General features: G+C 44.1%; 1 protein-coding gene across 6 annotated transcripts in view; it reads left to right on the top strand.

The window, feature by feature from the left end:
* Positions 1-21193, top strand: part of CCDC25 (coiled-coil domain containing 25) — a 76200-nt gene that overhangs the window by 40150 nt on the left and 14857 nt on the right. Inside the window, exon 9 of one of the 6 annotated variants that reach the window (XM_060409535.1) lies at positions 798-20872. The exons of the other annotated variants lie outside the window; for them this stretch is intronic. Coding sequence (XP_060265518.1) covers positions 798-872 — 75 coding nt within the window. The 3' untranslated portion in view covers positions 873-20872. Of the gene's footprint in view, positions 1-797; positions 20873-21193 lie in introns of those variants that run through there. 6 annotated transcript variants of the gene reach the window in all.

The raw sequence follows: 21193 nt of genomic DNA, 5'->3' as shown, positions 1-21193 counted from the left end.
AGCAGTAATTAACATTGTAATTCAACTCTACTTCAATAAAAAAAATTTTTTTTAATTCCAGTCTCATTTAAATCCAAACTTTAATTACAAATAGGATTCCAAACTTCAGCCCACCTTCTGGTTCACGTCTGATTCTCCCCTCTGCCTCTTCCAAATTCTCCATGGTCCCCTTGCCACCAGCAGCCAGCTCCTCTAGGGGTGGGGCCAAGGCTAGAAAGACAGATTTTATGAGGCTTTCTTATCTCTTGGTCTTCCTCTATGGTAGCCAAGAGGAAAGGGATAAGCACCATTGAAATCTGGCTATTGGAGCGTCTTGCAACTAGAAGGTGGATGTACTCAACTACTTACTGCTCTCAGTTTTGAGACTTCACGAATATCCAATAGCAAGTGACGTTACAAATCTCATTTTCAGTCAAATTTCCAGATGCGTATATGAGAGCTCAAAATTATTCACCACACTGGATCCGATCAGGCCCATCCATCACCCATGGGCTATCAGTTTGAAGGCTTTGGGTTAGAAGAGTTCTAAGGTCTCTTCCAGCCCTCATCATTTGTGAATTTATGCTTTTCCTAGATTTAGTAAGAGGTACTGGAAGTCATCCAAGCTTTTCCCCTTATAGGAAGGGTCCTTCCCTGGAAGGATTTCTGGGTGTCACCTGGATACCTCCAACAATCTGGAAAAGCAGGAGGTGAAGGGAAGGGCCAGCAGGTGGCAGGAGAGAATAGCACAAGTCCCAGCTTCCGTCCATCAGTTGTGATTCCGGGGGTCGCTCTGAGCCCATCTTGTGTTCTTGCAGCTGGATGGGAGGTTGACACAGGACCCCGGGAATCTCTCCAGCACCAACAGTCTTGAAGCACATCTGGAAAAGTGATGTTTCTGTTGATGGGGATAGGATCTCAAAGCCCTAGGCGGTTGAAATCTGAGAAGTGCAAGATACCAATACCATTTATTGATTTTAAAAGAAAGTGTCTGTCAACCAGGACCTACTGTATAGCACAGGGAACTCTGTGTTATGTGGCAGCCTTGATGGGAGGGGAGTTTGGGTTAGAATGGATACTTGCATCTATATGGCTGAATCCCTGTGCTGTCCACCTGGAACTATCACAACATTGTTAATCGGCTATACCCCAAAACAAAGAGTTTAAAAAGTCATGGAATAAAAAAAATAAAAATAAAAAGGAAGTGTTTGTCAAAACATAAGGCTTATATCTGAAAACAAATCTCTTTTGTTTTAGATTCAGCCTCTCACTTACCTTCCTAGACATAATGCATAAGTCTCACAGAATCATGAAACTGCATAGAGTCAGAGCCTGCGGCAGTTGCAAGGGACCTGAAAGGTCATTTAAACCAATCGCACTCTTCTGTGTCCTTTCCAACTACCTGTTAACCGAACTCGCCCAGGCTCTGCATGAATACATCCAGAGATGGAAGTTACTTGATGGAGCCTCACAGTGGCTTCTACATCATTTTGTCTTCTGGAGCCTACCTGGGCAAGTTGAATTCCTCTTCTTGAATTCCTGTAACAGCTTGAAAGGTTTGGAGACAGCAGTCAACTACACCCGTGACTCCTCCTAAACTCGTATTAGCTGGAAAAGCAGGCATCTGAGGACAGACAATGAATCTTCACATCTCCTGGGTCAAATTCCCTTCCTTCCAGGGAAAGAGCAGCTCCTCGACTGTGCACGGTCCTTGGTCAGGACCCCAGTCAGTGGCTCTTGATCACCTGAGTCTTTGACTTCCGTTATCAACTAAGCCCCCTAACTCTTCCATACATCACATTGATTAGACTATTAGAACTTTGGGGTAGTTTTTTAGACCAGAGGACTGTAGATTTATTCCTTTCAAAAATTTTTTTACTGTAAAATGTAACAAACACTCAAAAGAATGCATTCATTTGCAAAGATAATATAAATACTGTGTTTCATCACCAAGGTCTTCCCAGCTGGCACTAGTGGTTAAGAACCCACTTGCCAATGCAAGAGACATAACAGACATGGGTTTGACCCCTGGGTCAGGAAGATCCCTGAAGGAGGAGGGCATGGCAACCCACTCCAGTATTCTAGCCTGGAGAATCCAATGAACAGAGGAGGCTGGTGGGCTACAGTCCATTGGGTTGCAAAGAGTCAGACAGGGCTGAATCAACACTCCATCTCCCAAGGTAAGAAATTACAAAGTATCCCCTACAGACCCTTTGTTCCTTTCCCTGATCATATCCCCTCTTCCCTTCCAACTTTCCTGGCTTCTCTGATGATCATTCCATTGCTTTTCTTCATGGTTTTTATCTCCTACATGTATTCCCCAAAACAATACACTGGTAAGTTCCACATATTTTCAACTATATATAGATGGAATCTTATTGTGATTTTTTTCTATGACTTGCTTCTTTCACTCAATATTACGTGTTTAATTTTCCCTATTAAAGATATCTTGTTACAGTCCAGTTAATTCTGGCTTTAATTATTTCCTCTAACATAATCCCCTTTATAGATATTATCTACATATTTGTAAGTATTCCTTCTATATTATCATCCAAAAAATCTGGGGCAGTATTGAATGGGTACGTCTCAGGGTAGCACCTTCAGCAAACTTCTAGAAACATACTTTCTGACTAAGATGAATCCATTATTTAATACTTTCTGAGTATACTCACCCAGTAATGAATTCTCCTAGTTTTACTTTAATTCAGACTTTATTTTTCTACTTGCTCAGATGATTATCAAAAAATGCCTTGCTGCTATATATAAAATAAACAGTAAGAACCGACTATGAAGCACAGGAAGCTATATTCTGGAAAAGAATATATATATATGGCTGAATGACTTTGCTGTACACCTGAAACTAAAAACATTGTAAATCAACTATATCTTTGATCTTAGTTTTAAAAAAAAACAAAACCTTGCTTGAAATCCAGATAAACTATATTTATGGCATTTTCCTGATCTGCCGGTTCAGCAACCTCATAAAAATGTGTATTGGTTCCAAGTAATTGCTCTCCTGCTTTCTAAACGGCATAAAACAGTCTTGATTTTTATGTTTTTGTATGAGATTGAGAAATCTCTTATGCGCAGGTCACAAAGCAACAGTTAGAACTGGACAGGAAACAACAGACTGGTTCCAAATAAGGAAAGGAGTGCATCAAGGCTGTATATTGTCTCCCTGCTTATTTAACTTATATGCAGAGTACATCATGAGAAACGCTGGGCTGGAGGAAGCACAAGCTGGAATCAAGATTGCCAGGAGAAATATCAATAACCTCAGATATGCAGGTGACACCACCTTTATGGCAGAAAGTGAAGAAGAACTAAAAAGCCTCTTGATGAAAGTGAAAGAGGAGAGTGAAAAGTTGGCTTAAAACTCAACATTCAGAAAACTTAAGACCATGGCATCTGGTCCCATCACTTCATGGCAAATAGATAGGGAAACAATGGAAACAGTGTCAGACTTTTTTGGGGGTGGGGGGCTCCAAAATCATTACAGCCATAAATTAAAAGACTTGGAAGGAAAGTTATGACCAACCTAGACAGCATATTCAAAAGCAGAGACATTACTTTGCCAACAAAGTTCCATCTAGTCAAGGCTATGGTTTTTCCAGTAGTCATGTATGGATGTGAGAGTTGGACTATGAAGAAAGCTGAACACTGAATAATTGATGCTTTTGAACTGTGGTGTTGGAGAGGACTCTTTGAGAGTCCCTTGAACTGCAAGGAGATCCAACCAGTCCATCCTAAAGGAAATCAGTCCTGAATATTCATTGGAAGGACTGATAGTGAATCTGAAACTCCAATACTTTGGCCACCTGATGCGAAGAACTGACTCATTTGAAAAGACCCTGATGCTGGGAAAGATTGAAGGCAGGAGGAGAAGGGGATGACAGAGGATAAGATGGTTGGATGGCATCACCAACTCAATGGACATGAGTTTGAGTAAACTCTGGGAATTGGTGATGGACAAGGAGGCCTGGCATGCTGCAGTCCATGGGGTTGCAAAGAGTTGGACACGATTGAGTGACTGAACTGAACTGAACTGTTGAGATTGATGGCAAGGTCACCAAGCCTATACTTGTAGGAAATTACCTTCAGCTTTGAAAAACCAGAATTATGTTTTCTGATCTGTTGCTTTCCATGATTTCTTGAAGTCCACAAACAGCACCAGGAGACCTCCATTCACACGTTTTCAGTACCTGGAGCACCTTTGACCTGGACCAGGAAGTTAGACTTGGAGAGACTCAGAGGCAGCTAATCCCCAGAGATAAGAAAGGCATGTTTACTGCAAAGAAGGAAAGAAGACAAAGCCCTTAAAGACTGGCCTCCATAAAGTGGTAAGTGAAGTAATTTTAAGAAATTGGCAGTAGGAGAGGTATTAGGAATTTGAGGGTGAAAGACCAAGGTTGAGATAGTCCCAGGGTAATGAAAAGCATGTTTTTGCAGGGAAGGGATCAGATTGTGGAAAGGAGGTGGCAGAGTTAAAATGATTTTGTAGCTGGTCCATTTAGCATGGAATGATAGCTTTCTTCACCAATCAAAGGCCAGGAGAGGAGAGAAAGAAGACAGGACAGTTTGGGGCTGAGGGGCAAATTGAGATGAGTTTCCAGTACTTTGGCCACCTCATGCAAAGAGTTGACTCATTGGAAAAGACTTTGATGCTGGGAGGGATTGGGGGCAGGAGGAGAAGGGGACGACAGAGGATGAGATGGCTGGATGGCATCACGGACTCAATGGACGTGAGTCTGAGTGAACTCCGGGAGTTAGTGATGGACAGGGAGGCCTGGCGTGCTGCGATTCATGGGGTCCCAAAGAGTCGGACATGACTGAGTGACTGAACTGAACTGAACTGAACTGAAGGCCGTTGGCAAGGACTCCTTCCAAAAGGCTGACACCATCCAAAAGGCTGACACCATCCAAAAGGCTGACACTATCCAAAAGGCTCCAGCCCCCAGGGAAAGGAAATCAGATGGCATGAAGATGGTGTGGCTGTGTCGGGGGTGGGTGGGGGGGTGATGGGACAGGTGGTATGACTGGGGGTCTGAGGAGAGGTGAATGGGTTGTGGTTATGGTAGGAAAGGGAAGCCACCGAGGGGCCAGGCAGATGGACGCACTGAGTAGGGTGATGATATGGTCCGCGGAAGGGGTGCTTCTTGCTGCCAGGTTCACCCCAGGGAGTGACATCAGGAGGGTAGGAGCAGGCTCAGGTGAGGCCTCCCCAGGCAGGTGAGCATCGTGGACTAGGTCAGGGCACATGGCCCATGTCAGGTGCCAGAGCTGCTGGAGGTAAAGAGTAAAGGACAGAAATAGATGGCGTGAACTTCAGAGAAGGAGCAGAGGACAGTGATGGGCTTGGAGGCTGCCGTATGGGTGGAGGCCGAGTTCCCTACACAGCCATAGAGCAGGACGGGAGTGGAAGAAGCCCCCAGGGGATAGGGGAGAGCCACTTTGCCTAAGAAGGAGGGCGAAGGAGAGGAAGGGTTTGAGAGTGAATGAAAATTCATTCTCGGAGGCACAGCCGGAAGGTCACGCTTGTTGACAGCAGCTCTGGGAGTCAGGCTTTTAGGAGTGGGGTGGGACCCAGAGGTGAGTTGCAGGCTGTGACAGTGGAACTGGTGGGTTGTTTTTCAAGGAGCGCTCTGGATAATATCGATGAAGGCATCAAAAGTTGGGAGGTCTATGTGAGGACCAGGAGTGATGTTACTAAAGCCTTAGACTCCCCTATGGGATAGTCCACGAATAGGATCTTCCTTCTAGAGACGTGAAGCCCAGGGTAGATGTGAGCAAAAACAACGAGGGCTCTGCACCCAGGGCCTGTCTGGGTCTTCATTCAATTTCATGTCCACAGAGCACCTGCCTCAATGGGAGGTCATTATCAGGGTAAGTCACTCATTCAGCACAATTCCTCCAAGTTTTCCAGAGCAGACAAAAATGTATGAGACCTTTAAAAGCAGAGATGGGTGGGACTTGCCTGGCGGTCCAGTGGTTAAGACTTCGCCTTCCAGTGCAGGGGCAGGGTTCAATCTCTGATTTGGGAGCTAAGATTGCACATGCCTAGTGGCCAAAATACCAAAACAGAAAACAGAAGCAATGTTATAACAAATTCAGTAAAGACTTTAGGGGGAAAAAAATGGTCCACATAAAAAAAAATTTAAAAATAAAAAGCATGGATGGGCTTCCAAATTCAGATAGAAACCAGCACACGAATACATGTTTAACTGATGTCTACAAATGTAATACTAGTTGCCATCCTTGTGCTTAGATATAGCATATAAAGATTTCGTTTCAAACTCCTAAGTTAGCAATGCACGTTGATGACTGAGAAATCATACCCAGCTGCAAACTATTTGAGTTAATCAAAGCCAAACAGCATCTGAATCATGCTTGAATTGAGATTTGAGCTTCAGAGTCCTGCGTGTGCTGGCAAGACCCCCAGTCTTGCTGACTTTTATCATCAGAGGCCACCACTGATCCAGTTGTCTTTCATCCTTCAATACCAAAGGTCAAAACTGACTGCCACACCCCGGGGCCTTTATATGCAATGAACCAGCCCCAGCCCCATCTTTGGGGGCTTCCCAGATGCTGCTAGTGGTAAAGAATCTGCTTGCCATTGCAGAAGACGCAAGAGACACGGATTTGATCCCTGGGTTGGGAAGATCTTCTAGAGTAGGAAATGACTGCCCATTCCAGTATTCTTGCCTGGAAAATCCCATGGACAGAAGAGCCTGGTGGGCTACAGTCCAGAAGGTCACAAAGAGAGACACAACTGAAGTGACTTGGTATGCACCCATCCCCATCCTTGCTTTCTCTTTAAAATTGTTTCCTTTTTTTCTTTTAAATCTCTTGCTTTATTTTTCTCCATAGCACTTACCACCATGTGCCACAATATCTCATTTTTGTATCTGCTTGTTGGGCTCCATTCCACCTAGTTGCCATACAGTCAGGGGTTTTTGTTAACTCTGTATCCTAATATCTAGAACAGTGCCTGACTCTTCATGGCCTCGCTGTACGTATGTGCTTAATGAATGACATTTCCCAAAGTGAAGAAAACACTTCACTTTGTAAAAACAACTTCCAAATTTTACACAGCCAAATATATATTTAATGGGTTTATGCTCAATTAAATGCACTTCTCTGGTGGCTCACTCGCTAAAGAATTCGCCTGCAATGCAGGAGACCCATGTTGGATTCCTGGGTCAGCAAGATCCCTGAGAGTATGAAACAGCAACTCACTCCAATATTCTTGCCTGGGAAATCCCATGGACAGAGGAGCCTGGTGGGCTACAGTCCATGGAGTCACAAGAGTCAGACATGACTTAGCAATTAAGCCACTGCCACCAGCATGTTTAATTAAATACATTTATTTAATGTGAGATGGACTAGAGTTTCCAAAAAAGAGAACAAGGGCTTGGTTGATTTTTCAATGGCCATGTTCCTGAAGTGATGAAGGAATAAAGCTGGAAAGCACCTTAGAGATCAGCCAGAACAGAGATATGCCCTGATCGGATTATTCAGGGCAGAGACTGGACTACAATCAGGGTCCTAGGCTTATACTTACTCTTTTTGCAACCCATCCCCACCCCACCCCACAGTGAGGGGAGGATGTGGCATGTGTCTTAGCAGAGAAAGGCTCACCATGAAACCAATGTTGTGTAGGGTCAGCTCACTTGCACAGAGCCCCTTCCAAGGTCTGTGTCAATTTTTGCATTTGTAAGGTTATGTTCTTCCTAAAGAGGCCCTCCTGGCAAATGGTATCAGCTTCAGACTGCCTCAAACTGAGATCTACCAGTTGTAGGCACAGATAGAAGGCCTACACTCATCCCCAACTCCTCCCTGGTACACACCTCCACACATGATTGAACTGCCTTCCAGGCCTACCAGGCCCTACACTTGGAGAACAATACAAGATTCCCAACCACAGCTTAGAAAGGATCTGCAAGGACTTGACTGGAGAGGTTGAAAATAGGCCTCTTTGGGGGGGCAGAACTCTCTCTTCTTCCCAGAGGAACGGGTGACACCTTTGGCATTGCTGGAGAGATCCAGGAAAGGACAGGTCCTGACTAGTGCTGGGATTAAAACAGGGGAGAGCTAGGCAGCGTACAACTTCTGAAAGAATGATGTAGTCCTGAGGGTATGACATAAACTGGTGAGAACCACTGAGGCCCAAGGTGCTGGAAGATTCAATTTCCAGGAGACCTTGAGCCTCATTATATACTCATTGCAGTATATTAGCATATGCTAAGTGGCACACCCACAGCCGCTATGACAGTTCCAAGACTGACACTAGAAGGCCAAAAAGTGGGTGGTGGCCCCGTTCCTGGAGATCCTCGTCCCTTCTCCAAGGTGGCTGGAGTAATCCTCCCACTTGTTAGCCTATGAAATTACTCAGCCCATAAAAACTAGCCACCCTGTGTTTTGGGGCCATTCTCACCTTTTGAGATGGCTCATGCTCAGATGGAGCATGCTTAATATCTAGCTTAATAAATCTTTTTACATACAGACTTACTAGGTCTACAGTAAGTGATAAATGTTACATAATAGTGAAATATCCAGTATATATTGGGAGGGCTTCCCTCGTAGCTTAACTCATTAGGATTCTGCCTGCCAGTGTAGGAGACAGATTCGATCCCTGGTCAGGGAATTAAGATCCCACAGGCCTCGGAGCAACTAAGCCTCTGCACCACAATTATTAAGCCTGTGCCCTGGAGCCCAAGAACCGCAACTACTGAGCCCAGGTGCCGCAGCTACTGAATCCCAAGCAGCTAGAGCCTATACTCTGCAACAAGAGAAGCCTCCATACCGAGGAACCCTCTTCGTGCAACTGGAAAGCAGCCCCTGCTCGCCCCCGCTAGAGAAGAGCCTGTCCAGCATCAAGGACCCAGAACAGCCAAAGATAAATAGATAAATAAAGTTATTTCTTAGATTTGTAAATATATATTGGTAGATATTGGCTAGTTCCTCTCCAAAGACATTGTATGGTTTTTGTGGCTTTTTCAATCCTTTTCTATGAAAAGGACTAACTTTTGGAAACTCTCTCTTCTATCTTCCACCCATCCTGTTGTTTCTGCCAAAAACTATTACCAACTGAAATCTCTTTTTTCCTTCTAGAAGGGTATTAATCACTCAGTTGTGTCCAGCTCTTTGCAACTCTGTGAACTTTAGCCCACCAGGCTCCTTTGTCCACAGAATTCTCCAGGCAAGCATACAGGAGTGGGTTGTCATTTCCATTTTTCCCTCTAATTATCCCTAAGATGCAAAAAAAAAAAAAAAGAAGAAGAAAAAGAAACTAACAAGCATAATATACAACTGCATTTTGAGTTGGAGGTTTAACCACACTGAAAGTAATTACTTTAAACTACCTAAAACACAGTAATTTGACTGTACACCCTTAGTGGGAAATACCTTAGGATAAAAAGAACTTGCTTCATGGCAAACAGAAGGGGAAAAAGTGGACGCAGTGACAGAATTTATTTTCTTGGGCTCCAAATGACTGTGGACAGTGACTGCAGCCATGAAATTAAATGACGCTTGCTCCTTGGAAGGAAAGCTATGACAAACTTAGACAGTATATTAAAAAGCAGAGACATCACTTGGCTGACAAAAGTCCGTACAGTTAAAGCTATATGGAATGGCTACCTAATTCCAATATTCTTGCCTGGAGAATCCCCATGGACAGAGGAGACTGGTGGGCTACAGTCCATGGGGGTCTCAGAGTCGGACAGGACAGAAGTGACTTAGCACAGCACAGCACAACCCAATAAATAAATAAAGAGTGCTCATGAGGCTCAAACATCTGAGAAAATACATACGAAAGAGCCTGTATGTAGAAAATGATATGCAAATGTAAGGCAAGATTGTTTTTATTTTCAAACCCTTCTCCTAAATGGAATTTTTCTTGGTGCCAAGCCATAAGAATATAGGGAAAATGAGTATGATGGGATTATTCAAGCCTAAGAGAAGTCTCTCTTTGATTTTCTGCAGCCACATACCACTGAACTTGCTGACCCAGGGATCTTGATATCTGTGTCCTAGGGTGGACTGCCTGGACCAGTCCATCAACCGCCGGCAGGGAGAGAGGTCTGGAGGGAGGGAAGGAAGGAGAGGTTGGGGATGGGATCTTGTCCAAGTGATGAAGTGTTATGAGTCCAAGTTGGCTAGAACCGGGCATCAACACTAGGTTGGCCACCCAAATGCCAGCTGGGTTGTCTGGCTTCAGTCCTATGCCAACATCCCATGTCTCTGGGCACATTTTGGAGGGCATTTTGGGAAGCCAGGCAGCTGCCCACCTGACACAGAGAGCTCCACTGCTCCTCTGGGTCTGTGGGAATCCTAGGGTGGGCAGGTGAGTCTGAGCTGGACTTCATGGGTCTTGAAGCACCCACTGCCCCAGCCCTGAATCTCAACCTGTCCAGTGAGGTACATGGTTGGAGCTTCCTGGACCGAATGGAGTACATCAAAGAGAAAACCTGGCTGGCCCAAGGGGGTGTGTGGAGGCCACAGTACTGTGGGCAGGAGGCTGGGCCCTCGACCAGTCATGCTTCTTCCTGGCCTGGTCACTTACTCCTCCCTGGGCCCCAGGGACTCTAGGTCTTGAGTCGGGCCCAGAAACCTTTTGTGAAATCTTCTCAGTGACTCTGATGATCACACAGGTTAGAAACCATGCACTTGAGGCTACACTGGTGGTCCAGTGACTGACTCCACGCTCCTAATGGAGTCAGGGGCCCAGGTTCAATCCTTAGTCAGGGAACAACATTCCATATGCAGCAGCTAGCACTTCGCATACCGCAATTAAAGATCCTACACACCAAAACCTAAAAAAAAAAAAAAAAAAGATCTCATGTGCTTGGATCAGGAAGATCCCCTGGAAGGGAAATGGCAGCCCACTCCAGTATTCTTGACTTGGAAATTGGACAGAGGAGCCTGGCATGCTGCAGTCCATGAAGTCGCAAAAGCGTTGGACATGATTTAGCAACTAAACAACAACAAAGACAAGCCATGTGCCACAGCTAAGACTTCACATGGAAAAACTAAAAATCTCACATGCCGCAATGAAGATCAAAGATCCCAAGTTTCGCAGCTATTACTAAGACCTGGCACAGCCAAATAAATACATAAATGTTTTTTTTTTTTTCTCACATAAATATTTATTTATTTGGGCACACAGGCATGTGGGATCTTAGTTCCCCAACCAGGAATTGAACTCATGTCCCCTGCATTGGAGGTACAGAGTCTTAACCACTTGACCAGGGAAGTCCCTCAAATAAATATTTTAATTCATCCAGCACTAACCTTTCTCAGACACTCTGCAGTGCTACCTTTTTTTTTTTTTTTAATTTTAAAATCTTTAATTCTTACATGCGTTCCCAAACATGAACCCCCTCTCCCACCTCCCTCCCCATAGCATCTCTCTGGGTCATCCCCATGAACCAGCCCCAAGCATGCTGTATCCTGCGTCAGACATAGACTGGTGATTCGATTCTTACATGATAGTATACATGTTAGAATGCCATTCTCCCAAATCATCCCACCCTCTCCCTCTCCCTCTGAGTCCAAAAGTCCGTTATACACGTCTGTGTCTTTTTTGCTGTCTTGCATACAGGGTCGTCATTGCCATCTTTCTAAATTCCATATATATGTGTTAGTATACTGTATTGGTGTTTTTCTTTCTGGCTTACTTCACTCTGTATAATCGGCTCCAGTTTCATCCATCTCATCAGAACTGATTCAAATGAATTCTTTTTAACGGCTGAGTAATACTCCATTGTGTATATGTACCACAGCTTTCTTATCCATTCATCTGCTGATGGACATCTAGGTTGTTTCCATGTCCTGGCTATTATAAACAGTGCTGCAATGAACATTGGGGTACATGTGTCTCTTTCAATTCTGGTTTCCTCTTTTTAAAAAGAGAAAGAAACCACATACTCCTCCAAATGGTCACTAAATCATCTCACTTTGGTTTTTGGAGTCTGTTCCTGCCTGATCTTCTGCTTTTCTCTGAACTGTGTTCATTTAATTGAAAAACAAACAAACAAACAAACCACCCATATATATGGGAAGTGCATATTCAAGTAGGGGAAGAAAGGAAAAACTGACATTTCTTGAGGAGGTAGTCTATACTGGGTGCTTGACCAAGGTTACCTCTGTGTGTCCTGCCCGGAAGACAACTGTGGACTGTAGATTTAGTAACTTGCCTTTCTCCCTTTTCCTGACTGTGACATGCAAGGGCCACTCTGCTAGGGAGCGCCTCACTCTCTAAGAGGGAAATGAGATGGGGACTTGCATTTATTTTTTGGCTTTTTTGTTTACATTTAACTTTTTAAAGCTAAAACAATGTATAAAAGGAATATCTGTGTGTGTTTTTAAAGTCTGTAAATGAAAAATAGTGAGAGTTTACCTCTTACCACATTCAAAAAATTGTCCCCCTACCCATCACCCACATAACCACCTTTAGTCTTTCTTTGGGCATTTATTTCTATAATATGAAGATTACATGTTTATACTGCTTTCTTTCAGTTTTAGACATAGTGTATTTATTGATTTTTCTGTTAGGATAATATATGAATATGAGCTTTCTTCCCACCACCTACCTGTTGTCTCCCCATTCTCTCCATATAGATGAATCACTATTTTTTATTTTATGGCAATAATCAGGGTTTACATCATTAAGACTTTATAAATCTTGTTATGACAAAGTCAAGTGGCACACAGCAATTGCATTCTTTTTCCAATATAGGTTTTATTTTTTCCTGGAGTTAATAATTGCTCTTCTTTTACTAGCATAATTTTCCGTACTTCCTTCTTGTTTTATTTGACTATGCTGGGTCTCAGTTGCAGCACGTGGGGTCTAGTTCCCTGACTAGGGATTGGACCTGGGCCCCCAGCACTGGGAGCATAGAGTCTTAACCACTGGGCCACCCAGGAAGTCCTTCCATACTTCTAAGTGCTTCATCATATAATCAACAATATTGTTTATGTTATTGAATCTAGGTATTTTCTAGAGAGCTCCTTTTCAGAGCCCTTCGTCCTTCTACAGTCTGGACAGGTCACTCCCTAGGTGTGCTGTTAAAGTATCCTTTTAGATGTCTCTTCACTACTCCTCTGAGTTGCAACTTCATTTCTGGGAACTTGTGGCTGATTCTGTCCGAGTTTACCTTTTTGTTTTGCTGATACCTATTGTCCCATAGTTTCCCAAGACAATGGGAATGGAACTGAATTTTCTGAGTCTTTGCATGTTTAGAAAAAATTTCTGCTTTCACACTTGGCTGATCGATTAATTGGGTACGGAAACACAGACTGAAAATAATTTTATGTCATAATTTTAAGATATCAATACATTTGATCAGGAGAAGTCGAATGTCATTCTTATTCCTTTGTGTGTAATTTTTTACTTTATTCTGTCTCTAGAAGCTTTAAAATTCTTGGATTTATGCTTGGCGTTCTGGAATTTTTGGATCAAAGACCTAGGTTTAGGTCCTTCAGAATTTTTTGTTCTTGTCCCTTGGCAGGTTCTTTTAATCCTGTGAATATACTCCTTAATTCTTGGAACATTTTCTATATTATTTATTTGATAATTTCTTCTTTTTCATTTTCTCTCTCTCTCTTTCTGGAATTTCTGTTAGTCTTTGAACCTCTTAGGTTGATCCCCTGATTTTCTTATCTTTTCTCTCTGATTTCTTATTCCTATGTTCTATTTTCTGGGGAATGTCCTCAATATTATCTTCTAACCCTTTAATTGAACGTTTTATTTTATCTGTTTATTTCCAAGAGCTCATTCCTGCTAAATAATCCTTCCTTTCTCATAGCACCTTGTTCTTGTTTTATGGTCTCTCATGTTTCTATGAACATAAGAGATTGGTTGTTCATATTTAACAATGGAAAACTACTAAAGTTGATTGGAAACTCTGTGTTGCTTATCACTTTAAAGTGACTGGCTTGAGACTTGCCATTTCTGTGGAAGACTGCTCCCTCTGAATATTAGTATCTGGATGCTCTTTTCTTGAGGACTATTCAGTTTCTCTAAAGAATCCTGTGTGTGTGTGTGTGTGTGTGTGTGTGTGTGTGTGTGTGTGTGTGTGTGTGTGTGTGTATGCTCCGTCATGTTCAACTCTCTGTGACCCCATGGACTTTAGCCCACCAGATTCCTCTGTGCTTGGAATTTTCCAGGCAAAAATACTGGAGTGGGTTGCCATTTCCTACTGCAGGAGATCTTCCCAACCCAGTGATCGAACCCATATCACTTGCATCTCCTGCATTGGCAGGCGAATTCTTTACCACTGTTCCACCTGGAGAAAAGATTCCCATCAGACTGTCAATTGATACTTCCTTTTCATCCCTGAATCTCACCCCTACAATTTGGTGCCTGGAGTCCCCAAGTTCATAACTGTTTCTGTTCTCTTTCTCCTAAGAATAAATCCTGTCTCATGCCTAAGGAGTAGGAATCTGGCTGCTCAAGTTCTGAATGTAGGTATGTTTTCTACTTATGTCCCCCTTTTCCCCCCATACCTCACCTTACCCTCCTTCTTCAAGTTCTGAGCTTCTCCAGGGCCTATGAAATGAACTGGCTCTTTCCTCATAGATTCTCAGCTAGAATATTTCTCCTCCTCCTTGGTGCTAAAATAGTTACAAAACCTCTCAGCATCCAAGCCTCCTCTTCTCCTGCAAGATCCATTCAGTCCCCCAGTTCCGCTGCTTCGTCCTCTCAAGACCTCTCACGCTTCCATGCTTTCTTTCCCCTTCTCTCTATTACCACCAGCACTAAACTCAGCTGCTCCTTCATGGGTCTGCCAAGGTCCTGTCATGGCCTCCCAGCAGCCAAGTGCTTGTGATAAAGGGCAGCAGCCCCAGAGGGAGGCAGTTGCAGTCATCCTCGTTCAGTCTCAGGCTCCTTAGACCCACCTTCCTTCCCTCCTCAACCCACCTCAGCACTCATTTTCTCTACCTCTGATACCCCGAGGGACTCAGACCATGAGGATTTTCATGGCAGTGGCGGAGGGGAAGGAGGGGTGGAATGTGTAATTGGGAAGCAGCAGGGAGGCAGCCCCCCTGGCACCGTCACTAATTGCTCCCTTAAGGAGCAGCGGTGTGGGTTCCATTTTGGCCCAATTCAGAGGATACCGCCCTCTGGGGAGCAGTCTGGGGCTGAAAGTTCAGATTATTTTGCAGCTTTTGCAGCAAACATCCACTCAGAATACATGATGTCACCAAAGATGGCTTGATTAGCCTGTAGGGTGCTGGCAGCAAAGACACCCAAACCCATATCCAGCATGTCTTCCCTCAGTAGGGAGACAAAAACATTCATTTCAAAGCAGGAATGGAGCTTCCGAAGGGAATTGGCCCAGTGTCGTGTGTGTGTGTGTGTGTGTGTGTGTGTGTGTGTGTGTGTGCGTGTGTGTGTGTGTGTGTGTGAGAGAGAGAGAGAGAGAGAGAGTGGGAGAGAAAGAGAGAGACCCAGAAACCAGAGATGAGAAACAAACCCCACACAGGGGTTGTTCATTGATGAACAATCTCTACAGCTATAACCACAGCCAGTTCAGGAAGCTTTCCCCCTAGGACAGCTCAGCCCAGGCTCTTTAGAGTTGACCCAGAAAGTGAAGGGGCCCCTGGCTAATATTTCTTCTGCTCCCCTAATGCCTTATTCTTTGAGAACCCAGCACGGAGCCCCAAGAATCTGCGAGGGGAATGTGAACTGTTCATGTCTGCACATTTTGGAGCTTCGCAGGTGGTGTGAGTGGTAAAGAATCCGCCTGCCAATGCTGAAGATGCAAGAGATTCAGGTTCAATCCCGGGGTCGGGAAGATCCCCTGGAGGAGGAAATGGCAAGCTGCTCCAGTATTCTTGCCTGGGAAACCCCTAGTGTAGAGGAGCATGGCCACACGCTTCCCCTTTCTCCCTTCCTTCATTCACTCCTTCTCTTTTTCCTTTGATTCTTTCCTCATTCTGCATATTCCTCTTTATCCTTTTTCTTTTCCTCAGCTGCTTCTTCTCATCTCCTTCTCATGTTAAACTAGTAACATCTAACATTTATTTATCCGTGAGGAGGGGCCAGCCCCTCATCTTGCTAAACACCTTATGGGTAGTGTGTCATTTAACAAAATTTTTTTTTCTCTAAATGTTTTACAAGAGTAATCCTTGCTTGTTGTTAAAAAAAAAAAAAAAAGGAAGAAGAAAGAAAGAAAGCACAGGTGGACTAAAACCAAACAAAAAACAACAGCAAAAACTTAAAGTTCCCCTTCCATAATCACGTCTTTGACATGGTGGTGTATATTCTCCCAGATTTTGCTGTAAGAACGTGCGTGTGTACGTGTGTGCACACACAGTCGTGTCTGACTCTTCACAACCCCATGGACTGTAGCCCACCAAGCTCCTCTGTCCTTTGATTCTCCAGGGAAGAATACTGGACTGGTTTGCCATTTCCTCCTCCAGGGGACCTTCCCAACCCAGGGATCGAATCCTCATCTCTTGTGTCTCCTGCATTGCCAGATGGATTCTTTACTATTTGTGACACCTGAGAAGCCTACTGTAAGAATGAACCCTTCCAGATCTACTAGGAGATTCTTTAGAGGAGAGGAGTCTGCTGCTGAAGCTCGGCCTTGAGTGAATCGCAGCCCCTTGGCCTTCTACTGGGGACTCAGTGTCCCCAGGCTGTACCTGCATCTCAGGAAGAGGCCTGGCCCTGCCCGTTGGTACCATACCCAGGTCGAGAGACCAGATATTCTCTCAAGAAAGCTCCAGCCTGTTCCTTTAGCCACCATTCCGAGGATCAGACCCAGATTCCTGGTGTGGCCACACACCTCCTCTGATACCCTTGAGCCACCCTGACTTCTTGGCTTTCCCTCTTTCTGCCAAGCCCTTGGCAACAGCAGGGCTCCTGTGTTCCCTCCACCTGCACCAACAGGCGGAAAGTGCTGGCCCAGCACTGTGTCCACGTGCTCAGCATCCTCTGCCAGGCCCAGGTGCACCATGGACCAAGTGCCCCCGGGAGGCTCCTCTTTGGGTGGCTCGGGGCTGTCTGTTCCCTGGCGTGTTACTGCCAAGTTTCCATGGCCCTGCGTGCGGGGCCCAGGGGCCAAGCCTGTGGGTGTGGGCAGCCTTGGGTTCCACGTGGGTTCTGGACAGGAAGAGCTTTCATGTGGATGCCAGCTGGACTCTTGAGCCCTGGCGGGGCCCGGAGGAGGGAGAGCTGCAGCGAGAAAAACACTTTGTGTTTGGGAGTCGATTGGTGGGAAGGAGGGACAGAGAGGCAAAGCATTTGTCCAGGCTGAGAGGACAGAGACCAGTGGGAAATGAGAGCCTCTTCCACTGAAGAAGTGGCCTTGGCAGAGACACGGGGAAGGAAGGTCTCCCCGGCGGGGATTTTCAAGCCTGCCTTTGCAGTCTCCTTCTCGCTGAGCCTAATCAGGTCAAGCGTCCAGCTCCTACTGCCAGACAGGGTGGCATTGTTTCAATCCCCTACTCACACCCCTTCTCCCCTCCACTGAGAACCGAGTTCTGACAAAGGAGGCCCTGAGGAACAGGCCTGGGAGAGCAGAGCCCAAGGTCTGGGGAGGCGGGTCACTCCCTTGGTCTCCCTCCTCCCTACCGCTGGTTATTTTTCTCCCCCTGGGACTTAAGGAGGAAAACAAGGCTGCCTCTGGAAGACCTGAAGACTGTTTTTGTTGACATAAAGGCGCTTTCTGAGCAAACTGCTCCCTGAAAGGTCAGCCCTCATCCCAGGCAGCCTGGGACTCAGGGCAGGTTTGGGAGGTGTGGGGAGAGAGGAAACCGCGGGCCACTTGGGGTCAGATGACTTCACCGGAGTGGGGAGGGGAGCTTCCTGGAGACGGGGGCTCTGGGAGACTCTCGAGGCTCCTTAAAACTTAAATAAGGCTTGTTTATCTGTCTTCCAGAACACCCTGCAGCATGGCAGAGAGGCCAGAGCTGTGGGCAGGATGCAAGTGACCCTGGCATCTGGGCCTGTATCCACTGCCTCTGGCTTCACCTCTCGGGGCCTCAGTTTGCATGAGGGCACCAAGTTGAAAAACCTTGAGGGACTTCCCTGGTGGTCCGGTGGCTAAGACTCTACGCTCCAAATGCAGGGGGTCTGGGTTTGATCCCTGGTCAGGGAACTAAATCCCACATGCCGCCGCTAAAAATCCTGCTTGCTGCAACAAAGACCCAGCACAGCCAAATAAATAATTAAAAACAAATACTAAAAACAAGAAGAAGAACTTTGAGATCCCCTCAACCCAAAGATTCTAGGTGTTCAGCGAAAGTTTTCTGAGCATACGCCCTTATGCCTGGCATAAAGCTAAACCCAAGTTCCCAGGTAAAGTGATCAAGAGACCTGGTTTGCCTGGGATTCTCTCAGTTTTAGTACTGAATGCCTGGAGGCTTGGTCAGGCTAGCCCCACATCTCAAGCAGCTCACGATCTGGAAACAATGACAGTTGTGTAATAGCATGTGACGAGGGGCCAAGGGAAGGACATGCAAAGGCACGCAGCTCGGCGGAGGCACAGGCTAGCTCTCAGGACCAGAGCTGGGGAATTTTACCATGGTGATATCTGTGAGCAGTTAGGAGCTATGGGTGGACTTCTTTTTTTAATCAACTGTATTGAGGTATAATTTATACACAACACAATGTACATACTTCAATGTACAGTTCAACCAGTTTTAACAAATATATATTTTAACATATATATATATAATATATATCCATATATTTATATATCCATATATATATGGGCTTCCTTGATGGCTCAGCAGGTAAAGAATCTGCCTGCAATGCAGGAGACACAGGAGACTTGGGATGGATCCCTAGATCAGGAAGATCCTCTGAAGAGGGCATGGCAACCCACTCCAGTATTCTTGCCTGGAGAATCCCATAGACAGAGAAACCTGGCGGGCTATATCAATATAGTAAGTGTTAGTCACTTAGTTGTGTCCAGCTCTTTTGTGACCCCATGGACTGTAGCCCTCCAGGCTCCTCTGTGGGATTCTCCAGGCAAGAATACTGGAGTGGGCAGCCATTCCCTTCTCCAGGGAGTCTTTCCAACCCGGAAATCAAACCCAAGTCTCCTGCATTGCAGGCAAATTCTTTACCATCTGGGCCACAAGGGAAGCCCTATCCATATATAAATCCATGTAACTGTTACACCTGTCAGATATTTACATCGCTCCAGAAATTTCCCTGGTACTCCTTTGCAGTCAACCCCATTCTTTCCTTCCCATCTCAGGTAAGCATTTACCTGACTCCTAACCACAGATTGGTTACCTGTTCTACAACTTTGTATAAAAGGAGTCACTCTCTTTATTGTTTTTATTTTGGGGCTGTGCTGTGCAACATGTGGGATCTTAGTTCCCCGACCAGGGATTGAACCTGCTTCTGCTGCTGTGGAGTGCTCAGAGTCTTAACCACTGGACTGCCAGGGAAGTCCCAGGAGTCACACTCTTTAGAGTCTGACTTCCTTTGTTCAACATCATGTTTTTGAGCTTCACTCAATGGATATACCACAGTTTGTTTATCCATTTACTAACTGATGAACATTCGATTCCTTTCTAGTTTTTTTGTCATGATGAATATTACATACAAGTCTTCGTGTCTCTTGGGTAAATACCTACAAGTGGAACTGCTGGGTCATTTGTTAAGTACATGTTCCTACCTATAGAAATTCTCCCGACTTCTCCAAAGTGGTTGTACTATTTTACGTTCACACCGTCAACATCTGAGAGTCCCAGTTGCTACACAACCAACATTTGGTTTTGTAAGTCTAAAGATTTTTAGCCATTCTAACAATATCTCATCATAGTTTAATTTGCATTTCTCTGGTTAGTGAAGTTGAGTACTTTTCATGTACATCCATGTCATTCATCTATCTTATTTTGCAAAATGTCTGTTCAAGTCTTTTATCCCTTTTCAAACCAGGCTGTAAGTCTTTTAAAAATTTAATTGTAGAGTTATTTATATATCCTGAGTGCAAATCTTTTGTCTGATACATCTATTGCAAATATTGCAAATACTACCTCCTGATCTGTGGTTTGCCTTTTTATTTTATTTTTTAAGGTTTATTTTGAAGAAGACAGGGCTTTCATTTTTATTTTAAGAAATCTTTGCTTACCACAAGGTCATGAAAATTATCTCTCATGTTTTCTTTTAGCAGTTTTATAGATTTAGTTCCAACATTTAGCTTTGTGGTCAATATCAGATAAATTTTTGTGGGAAAAAATCATTTGTTGAAAAGACTATTTATTGCAATTCTTTGAGGAAAATCTATTAATAATATATAAGTGGCTCTATTTCTGTATTCTCTATTTGGTTCATTTAATGTATATATTTATCTTTACACTGTTATCACACTGTCTTGATTACTGTTACTTTAGTCTTGAAGTCAAGACTATAACTTCACTCTCCTTCAAAATTCTGTTGGCTTTTTAGGTCCTTTGCAATTTATACACACATTTTTTAGCATCAGTTTGTCAATTTCTACCAAAACATGTGCTGGAATTGTGTTGGGAATGTATAGAATCTATAGAATCAGAGGGAGAATGGACATCTTAATAATACTGAGTCTTCTTATATATGAACATAATATATATATCCACTTGTAAAGACCCTATAAAATTTCTCTCAGCAATGTTTTGTAATTTTCAGCATAAAGATCATATACATCTTTTGTACATTTCTCCAGATGTATTTTATGACTTTATACTATTACTGGATCATTTAAAAATTTTTATTTTTCCAATTATTTTGCTTCTAGTTATAGAAATGCAATGACTATACACTGGCCTTCTATGTTTTGACATTGATAAATCCAATTATTAATAACTGTTTTCATTTGATTCCTTAGGATTTTCTACATAAGCAACCATGCTGTTTATGAATAAAGACAACTTTTACATTTTTTGTTTCCAGTATCTATCTTTTTATTTGAATAGAGGTGTAAGTCCTCTAACTTCACAGACCTCAACCTCTGAACTCTGTCTCTTAGACATTTTTTAGAGCTTGACTTTAGTTTTTTGTTTTTTAGGGTGGAACTATGATAGGCCTTAGGCTTCCCTGGTGGCTTAGATGGTAAAGAATCTGTCTGCAGCGCAGAAGACCTGGGTTCAGTCCCTGCATTAGGAAGTTTCCCTGGAGGAGATCTCCAGCTAAGGCCTTGCCTTCTGGTGATTTGATCCTGCTGGAACCTGAGGAGACAAACAGATGTGTTTAATTCCTTTGAGTCAGCGT

The sequence above is a fragment of the Ovis aries genome, chromosome 2 (assembly GCF_016772045.2).
Source record: "Ovis aries strain OAR_USU_Benz2616 breed Rambouillet chromosome 2, ARS-UI_Ramb_v3.0, whole genome shotgun sequence".
Taxonomy (NCBI): domain Eukaryota; kingdom Metazoa; phylum Chordata; class Mammalia; order Artiodactyla; family Bovidae; genus Ovis; species Ovis aries.
Note: the sequence above shows the minus strand (reverse complement) of the source record. Positions and strands in the feature narration are given on the sequence as shown.